Below are 9742 nucleotides of genomic sequence, written 5' to 3'. Positions count from 1 at the left end.
GCTGAATTTCATAATTGCTGGCATGTCGGATGGACCTAAAAGACCAAAATTATTTAACATTGAACTGGCGCAAACCCCAAGTATTTTGTGGGCTGGTGTATTTAGACACTGACTAAAATGAATTGTTACAGATAACCAAAAGGTACTATATCTGAAGCACTGTTTCATGTGCATGAAGGTTACACTATCAATTTTTCTTATAAATTAATCTCTATACTCTTGAACTCTCTGGAAGTAATTTTTAAAACAGTTTTGCTCATACTTTTAACAATGAACTACAAAAAGTCTTGGCAGCCTTACAACAGCTGGATGTGCCAAAGTGTAATATGCAGAGCCATGAAGTCAGTTTGTACTTTGGGTGTGAGCAGGAATACTCACACATGTTTTGAATTTTGTTCACAACTTCATGTTGTGAATAAACTGTAAACAATCTGCTCATACTGACTCACAGCTTGAGCATGTAAGAGGAAGCAGGGCTTTTTGTGTATCTAACAGCCAGACAGATGAACTACTTCTCAATCGTCTATGAAGTCTAGAGATGTCTCACTGAAATCATTCTTCCTCTTTTTTACAGATTTTTTGAGGCCTCACAGAAGACATGGACAAACTGTTCTTGTTCCAGTTCATCAATGCTGGTCATAACAGGCTGGTGGTCAACTTCCCAATACAGTGGAGAACAACAAGGCCTATCATCATCCTCAGTAAATGCAAGGCTATTCTTGGCTTCACAATAAACAGCTGAGATTTCGCTTTTAACCAGTTAGGTGTGGCATTGGTGCTTGTGACAGAAGTGGGAATAGTGATCATGAAAGTGGCTGTCTGCCCCGTATCTTCCTCCTTAGTACAGCCCTGGCAGCAGCAGAACAGACTTCCCTCTACATTCCAAGAATCACTTGGAGGCTCCAGTGACCTCTGCTTAGTCAGCTTCTGGCCTTTAACAAAAACCCACCCATTAGAGGTCAACACAGACAGAAACTTTGTGATGTGAAAACCCACATCAATTGCCATCAGAATCTTTACAAAAATGTCTGCCCTCAAGTAAGTGATCAACTGAAGTAGAAACAGTTCCCTCCCTCTCCCCAGCCACCAACAGGGCACACTTTGACAACAGGATGTGAAGGCACACTTGCAGCAGAAATGGTTCTGAGAGGGTGGTCAGTCACTGGATGAGGTTTCCTAGGGAAGTGGTCACGGCACTAAGCCTGTTGGGAGTACAAGGTCCATCTGGACAATTCTCCTAGTGATATTAGTTTTATGTAGCCCTACTAGGTGCAGGAACTTGGACTCATTAATTCTTATTGGTGCCTTCTACTATGATTCTATCTGTTACACAGGCTACTCCACCTCTCCCCAAGCACAGAAGTTATTTATCAACTTCTGCCTTGAACTGAGGATCCATGAGACACAAGAAGAAATCGGAGAACCTGTAATGAATTTGTCCCAGGAAGAGGCAAAATTAATACAAATACATGCAAGATGCTTTACTGTCCATACCCAGTCTGCAATATAGACTTATATCAAATTGCATGAAATACAAAAATCAATTGCAAATTACTCATATTGTTACTCATATTTTTCCAGCCTAGACTCTGGAATTTCACCACGAATTGGGGCATTACTATGAAGAATTGCTAAGGTTTTTCTCTAGCAGTAAGGAGTAAAATTTAATCCACACAGTGTGGATTACATTTGAGTAAACCATTCATTATTCTGTGAAATTATATGTTGGAACTGAGACCCAGTATGAAGACAGTTGCAGCTGAAAGAGAATTTCTCTGAAAATTATGAACATTTATTAGCACGAGTATAATCTGAAACTCAGCATAAACCTCAGCGTTAATGTGGCCACTCTGAGGCTTGTTCCTTAATTTGGCCGCAGGATTGGTTCATTTTTATACTGCTTCCTGCTGTGCCATTTAGGTCTTTCTGGTGCCAGTTCTAAATCCTGATTTACATTTAGATTTTTTAAGTGGATGACGTTAAGTTCTTTTAAGTTCACTGAGAGCTACTGAAACACAGCCTGTAGCAGTCTTAAGGCACAGCTTTAAAGGAATACAAGTACAGTGCAGTGCTTTTTCACACAGACCCTGTGTCACATATAAAACTAAGTTAGATTTTTTAACACAATAATAGTTTAAAGGTTAAAGTTTCTCACTGTGGAGAGTCACAGAGCTGAAAGCAGTAAGACTGATTAATCTGATTCCAAAACATTGATATTGACACAAAGCATGACACTGCACCAAAACCACTTTATCTGGAGAAAGAGCAGTACAATAATAAGTCCAGTGCTGACACAGTCAAGCCAGCACAAAACCAAAGTTGGCTAGACTTGACTCCAGGTAGGTTCAAAAGTTACCGCTATTGAAACCTACAAAGATTAAGAGATGTTACCTATCAAGAATAAAACAGTTTGAGAGTTTTCACTCTACACCCCTCCTCCATTTTATTTTTTTTTTTCAAATTAGACCTACATTTAGGAAGCATGGAGTGAAATCTCCATGAATATGAATGCAACACAAAAATGTTTAAAGATTGATCATTATGACTTGATTTAAGCAGGAGCTTTTATTACCTGGACAGCTTCAGAAACGAAAAAGTTTGTTAAAAAAACCCCTAAAACAAATGATGCAATATGTCTAAATGGACTGTGTAGCTCAGATTGAAAATAATATTATGCAGTTCATGTAAAAATACTGCCTGGCTCAAGGTGAGATGTGTCAAGGGTGACAGAATTTGTAGAAATGCGTATAAGAGCCTTACAGCTTAAGCCAACAGTCCCAGACTGCCTTCCTTGCTGTAATATACGGCAATCACAATTGCTTGCATCAGACCTGTGAAAGGAGCGAGTGGATCTGGGTTGACTGACTGCTGGAACAGGCTGCCCAGAGAGGCTCTGGAATCTCCTACACAGGAGATGTTCTAGAACTGTCTGGATGCAACCCCGTGCCATGTGCTGGAGCAGGGAGTTTGGACCAGATGACCCACTGTGGTACCTTCCAACCCTACCCATTCTGTGATTCTGTGACTTATTCTAATTCCTAGTAGGTGTCTTTAGTGACGATCCCAATGGCAGAAAACAGGATGCTTTGTGGGATCAGATGAAGACAGAAGTACCACATGTGCTGCTGTTATTCTGCCTGGAGTGTCCACTTTCAATGTAGTTCTGCATCTTCCTCATCTCCAAGGCAAGAGAAGGGAATATATACAGTCTGGCTCTGTTAATCCTGAGCTATGATAAAAAGAATCGGAGCTTTAAAATCTTTACGAAGTCTTTGCATCTGCTCTGCTGTCAAATGTCTATGAAGAAGAATGGTGAAGTTTAGAGTTCTTGTCAGCCAGGGCCTGTGCTGCAGGGCACACTCAGCTCAGCAAGAAGACTGGGGTGCAGAGAATGCCAGCATGAGTTATGGGGCAGAGGAGAGATGACCTCATTTCTATAAAGGGGTCAGAGACAAAGAGAGCTCTTGCCAAGAAGGATGCCAAAGAGGGTAAGTGGTGAGATACAGATAAAAATTGTACAGACCAAGGGATGTTTATGGACATACCAGACTGCTGAGCAATTAGCTGGGGAAGCTATGCCTGATACTGCTGATAACAAAATTCCAATATTTAAACTCATTTGAGATTGAGCTATTTTGACCCTTTTTTTCCAAGAAGTGAAGTCATCTGCTACTGCTAACTCTCCTCTTTACTCTCCTGGCTCCACTCCTAGTGCATACTGTTACAATGATTGCTATTCTGTTATTTTGCCTTTCATGGAGACAAAGCACTCTTAGTAGGATTTTCCAGTCAGCTGGCATGAACAAGGGTTATTTTGGTTTTCATTATTTCTCAGCATCATTTTCAAGATTATGCTGACATGCACAAAAATAATGCATAAAAATATTAAAACGTTATTAAAAATTTGTTTGCATTAGGGAACGTGAGACAACTTCATCAGAGTAAGCTGAGTGCTGTTCCGAGATCTGTGGCAAGAACATTTGGAAAAGTTTACACATATCCCAAAGGATCTCACTGTTTTTTCCTTTGCATAATTTTTCCATGAATAATCCTTCAAATGTTATAAATGAATCCTACTTTTGCAATCCTTCAGTAAAACATGTGAACATTTACAGTCTCCAGAGCTTTTAAAAAAAGCAGCAGGGTAAGGGAGTTACAGTTCACGATTTTTCTCCATTAAAAAGCTATCAATAAACCAGTACTAGACATGCAAACAAAAAACTGAAAATGAGTTGCATATTATATGCTGAAGAACTGAATGATTTTTCATGAAGGTAAAAGAGTCTCAACTATTCACTATTTTTTGGTGAGCAGCTAAGAAGCAAAACTGATACTTACCAGCTCTGTTTCTAAAACTTAATAAAGACATTCCAAGCCACAGACTCTCTAGTTAAGTCTTTGCTGTAAATCTTTACTGTTATGTTTCCATTGTAACCAAAGTCAGTGGATGATACTTAAAACTTTCAAAGAGAAAGACCTACTTACAAAACACACAATAAAGAACCTAAGTAGAGCTTTGTGCACAGAATCAAGAATGGCACAAAAAAATAAATCTAGAATGATGGTTATTGTAAAAGAAGAGTTTTAATTTTCAGAGTATTGCTTTACAATTCAACAGAAACCTACTAATGCATACAACATGTAAGAGATGTATGCCATGGCTGCTTCTCAGACAAGAGCAAACTAAAAACAAGAATGTGAGTCCTTGGCTGCACTTCTCCATGATCCCCCAAGCTCCCCCTCTCCCCACTAAAGTCATTCTGACTGCACAGTAAGCACACTTGTGTGTATTTCCTTCAAATGCTTCCTGGATAGAATTGATACTTTTGATTTCAGGTATCACTTTTATGGAATCACTCATTGTCAGCATTTGTGTTACTCTGCACCAGAGTAACGTGCAAAACCATGACTTACACTTCTGGATCTGCAGGGCAGTGTATAGGCTTGGGTGACATCCAGATTGGCAGTGAAGACATACCTATTGTGAGAGCACAGCTGCAGGGAATCTCTGAAGTTTGGGTTCAACCAAATACGTTAACCAATCCATAAAAAAAAAACAAACCCTAACCTTTTACAGAAATTATTTCATGTGATTGCCATGGAAAAAAATAAAAGCAAGTCAAAACCAAAAAAGAAAACCCGCCAAAAAACAGCACAGAAAAGCCCTTTGTCCTATGGCTTTTTTATATGTTCCTAACATTCCATGAGAATAATCCCTTGGTAGCTAAAATTAGAGTCAGGGAACCAGGACATTAGACTTGTTTGGTAAGGAAGTCACAGAAAGTAGTTAATGGCGATAAAGTTAAAAAATGAGCATGATCATTCTCTCCCTGAAAATTGTATAGTTGTCTTGATAGAATATTCTTCTACAATTTTAGTGAAGCTTTGGTATGTTAGGAAAAAAACCCACAGTACACTAATTCCAGCTGGATTTAGTGGCTGATAACATGTGAATCTCACAGATTTGTCTGGTAATAGTTTGTTCCAAAAATACTTCAATGAGTTGTAAAAATTTGTCAGGAAAGTATCACAGAATGAGACTGGAAACTAAAGAGCAAAGTTTTCTGGACAATCTGTAAATTTTTGTAAAGAAAACTTAGTTCTTCCATTTCTACCTTAAGTCTCGTGTAAGAAAAGCAGACACTGCACATGAAGCAATGACCAAGCACTTGCATGAGAATTATACAATCCTCATTTCCACAGAATGATTGGCTGCTAAAGCACTTAGCACAAATTATTTATTAGTTGCCAAAGCAACCAGTAAAACAAATGGCAAAACTAAATGTCAAACTCAGTGTTTACATGGAAAATGATGGTGTGGGGTTTTTTAATTCTAGAATGCTGGGACTGCTGTAGAGATGTCACTAGTGTAGTATACCTACTTCATAGGGCTACAAATGTGTGAACATCCCAGTCTTTCTTCTTTCTGTTTCTACATTTTCAACTCCTACGTATCACATACTCTACATCCAATAAATTTATCCCTTCTAATTAATGAAGATAAGTATTAGAAGTTCTTTATAAGCTGCCTCTCAAAGCTGAATGGACTCAGAAGAATGGGCTGAATTTTACCCTAATAACAAAGAAGAGAATATACCTGTTTCAGATTAATTACTCCAGATTTCTGGTAGGGTGGTAACATAAAACCTCTGGTCTAATTATTCTTCTCAAAAGAATTACACCAACACCTACTTGGGGGGAAAAAAAAAGAAAATAAAAGAGCAGATGAGAGCTCATCCCTGACTATTGCGTAACAAAACCCCCAAAATAAGGGTTACCCACAGCAGAGGCCTGGCTGTTGCTAACTTTAATGCTAACTTTAATTCTAGATGCTAACTTTAATGAAGGGGTTCATTAAAAGTCACAGAATCCTTAAGACCAGTCTTTGAGTCACTTTTAGATACAATTTTCGGGATATGGTAATTACTTTCACATTATTTTAACTTTTTATATTGTTTTTCAAACCAGGATAAACATGGTATATTTCAGGGAATGAGTAACCTCCTTCTATGTCCTGATTAGCACTATGCCATGAACTTTTCAAAATAACATGATGATAAAGAACACACATAAAGTTTTCTCTACTGAGCTAAACTTGATGTGAAAATTCTGAGGAACTTCAGTTGCTTAGAAGGCTAACTTATTTACCATATATTGCATTAAATCTTTTATTCTGGGAAAATGAGTTTTACCTTCCAAAACAACCTAACAACCATACCATAAATGCCAAGCACCTTCCAGCCAATGCTGCAGGAACACAGATGTCTTTTACAGCTAATTCAACTGGAAACGGTGAACAGTTAGCATACTATAAGCTCTCCAGCTACATTCTCTCTCTCTCTCTCAAACCACAGCCAGGCAGAATGAACAGACTTAAGTTGCTGCCAAGAAAGTTGTGTGAATCATACAGTTCCTGAAAGCATTCAAGTAAACTGCTTAAAGCTCCTTTTTAAATGCTACTTGCAAGAGACTAGAATCTCTGCAACGTTCTGGAAGACATGAAATCTTCCTGTGAAAGCACTGTTCACAATTATACATGCATTTGGTAATTAAATGAGACCCTCTTAGCCACTAATATACAAAACATACCTTGTTATGAGACATTCACTTTAATCGGAAGCCTGCCTCCTGTTCAAACTTACTGGAAAACCAGTTGGCAAACAAAGTGGAAAATGGATACGTGGTGCTCTCCAGTACTTTGAAAACAGAAATACTGAAGGATTTAACTGTTTTTGTTGAGTCTCACACTCATAAAGATATGTTCAGGGGAAAAAAAAGAGACCCACAATGTCCCTGGCTAGAGTAAACTGTTAATATTTTTTTGAAAGAGAGAAAATTGGGTGGAAGATAAAGTCACAGTGCTGGCAAGTAAAATCCATTTCCATCATCAATACAAGCAATTACACATTAGGACATGAAGACGACACTCTTCCCTGCTCTTAAGTCTGTTACAGACTTTGGAATCATTGTCAATGATATTGAGCTTTTTTTCCATCTCTGGAAACACATGCTGACCTGTAAGGAGGCAGCATGTTATGGGCAGAACTCAACTAGACATTGCTATTAGTAACGCAGCAACCTTTGGACTATCTGGAGAACTGACTGCTGCCCTTCTGGGCCAAGGACCTTCATTTTACCTCAAAATCACTACAATCACACTCCCACGCCTTAAATTATTGACTAGAACATTAAACTACTGCCTGAAATATTTTGAGATCATCTCTTATCATTACAGCTAGCTGACTGTGAAGGATTTACTCCTGGCACATGATAGATGAAGTGGAATTAATCCCAAACTATAATTTGAATCCAAATAAAACTGACTGAAATACCTGCAAATGTGCTATTTTTAATTCTCCACAGTCAAATATCTCATTACTGACACCTGAGTTTTTTAGCTCAGAGTTATTCAAGACTAACATATGGCTATACCTCTACTACTGATGTTGTGAAATAAACAATCAAATATTGCCTGCATGCTTAGTTAAAGGTCAATCTGAATTCAGGCTAACTTACTTAACTAACCTCCAGGAATAAATCTGGATTTTTTTCCAGTAAACTACACTGGATTACCTTTAGTAGCATTTTTTCAGCCACATAGGTGCAGGCCACTGAAAAATTCCTGTGGGTATTCCAAAATACCCACTAATGGCACTCGTCTAACTGGCACTGAATGAGAACTCTGGCCGAATGAGAAATAGAGCAGTCCACACGCAGGTCAAGCTTTTGAAGGAAATAGTAATAGGAATGACTCAGGACTTGGTTTATAGTCATCACATTAATTCTCACTCTGAATAAAGCAACCTTACATAGCACATAAGGGGCACTGCAGACTCAGAAGGGAAAATTCACCCTCTCCTAATACTCCCAGATACCATATCATCACATATTCAATTGTGAAGGTACTACCAAACATTGCCCGATCAGTTTTTGTGGACTCCAGTTAAGCTCACTGCCATGTCAAGTCATACTACTTGCCTAGTTCAGGTGAGTTCAAAGTTCTTGTTTCCAACTTTGGAAGTGTATTTTTAATTGCCTTCCATTGCAATTCTAATAAAGTCTCAGCCCTTGATTAAGAATTACTGAGTATATGATGATCATATACTATGATGCTATGACCAAAGTTAGGATGTCCATAGTCATCCTAACATCAAACCCCAAGTGTTGAGCATGTAGATGTGAGCAACACAAAGCAGAAGTCAGAGAACACAACAGTTCAGCTGCATGTCTGTTCTACATATGCAAGATGTAATTGTATGAGAGGCAGTGACTTAGTTTCAAGTATGAAAAAGCAAATCCTCACAAAAGCAAAAGAAAATATGACATGCTGCAGTGAGTTGACCTTGGCTGGCTGCCAGGTGCCCAGAAAGCTGCTCTACCACTCCCCATCCTTCGCAGGACAGGGCAGGAAGAAAACAAAATACAAAAACCTTGGTGGGTTGAGATACAGGCAATTTAATAAAGAAAAGCAAAGGCTGCATGCAGCACCAAAAGGAAACAAAGAAGAATTCATCCTTTATTCCCATCAGTGGGGAATGAGCAGCCACTGCCTGACCAAAACATCGCAGTGGGTGCTTCGGAAGACAAGTACCTTAATAATAAATGTCCCCCTCCCCCCTTCTCTTAGTTTTTATGGATGAGCACATTATATAGAATATCTCTCTGCGTACCTTGAGTCAGCTGTCCTGGCTATGTCCCCTCCCAACCTCTTGCCCACTCCCAGCCTACTGGCCTTTTTGGCAACAATAAAGATTGCTGACTTGCATATGCTACTGATAATACCTCTGTGTTTTCCCACATACTTCAGAGTAAAATAATTTCCTTATTTAAATTTTCAAATGATGTTTTATACCTGCAAGATCTTCTTTGGAGGAAACCAGTCGAGGAGAGCTGTTACCTGGCTCAATTCTTAAAGATAATCTGGAAAAACAAGTTTTTAGAGACATTAAAAAAAAATTCTCAACAAAAGTTGAAAGAAACTGAAGAAAGCCATTATTTTGGCAGTGCTGAGTAGGAATTTTACTTTGTTGAAAGGGTAGTCAATTATTTTGTGATGCAACAAAACAATCTTTTTTTCAAAGTAAATCACTACCTGTTAGAACCAAGAAAGCAACTGTGAGGAAAATCTATGAAAACAGAAAGGGAAATTCTTACTTTATCCTCCATCTAAGTGTAAAAAGTAACTTCATATAGTCTTTCACCTGGCAAAAAAACCCCCAAAAGTTAGTAGTTTTGATACAAA

At 38.5% G+C, this 9742-nt stretch overlaps 1 protein-coding gene across 1 annotated transcript in view; it reads right to left on the bottom strand.

Moving 5' to 3' along the window:
* The window catches only part of LOC103804384 (ras-specific guanine nucleotide-releasing factor RalGPS1-like), a 28038-nt gene that overhangs the window by 8121 nt on the left and 10175 nt on the right, over positions 1-9742 (bottom strand). The window contains exons 4-5 of the mRNA XM_009076996.1: positions 9353-9420; positions 1-35 (exon numbers count right to left, since the gene is read on the bottom strand). The exon at positions 1-35 is cut by the window's left edge and continues 136 nt beyond it. Of these exons, the coding sequence (XP_009075244.1) occupies positions 1-35; positions 9353-9420 (103 nt within the window). The remainder of the gene's footprint in view (positions 36-9352; positions 9421-9742) is intronic.

This window comes from Acanthisitta chloris, unplaced genomic scaffold (assembly GCF_000695815.1).
Source record: "Acanthisitta chloris isolate BGI_N310 unplaced genomic scaffold, ASM69581v1 scaffold9376, whole genome shotgun sequence".
NCBI classification, from domain to species: domain Eukaryota; kingdom Metazoa; phylum Chordata; class Aves; order Passeriformes; family Acanthisittidae; genus Acanthisitta; species Acanthisitta chloris.
The sequence above is the reverse complement of the archived record's forward strand: the minus strand, read 5'-3'. Positions and strand labels throughout refer to the sequence as shown.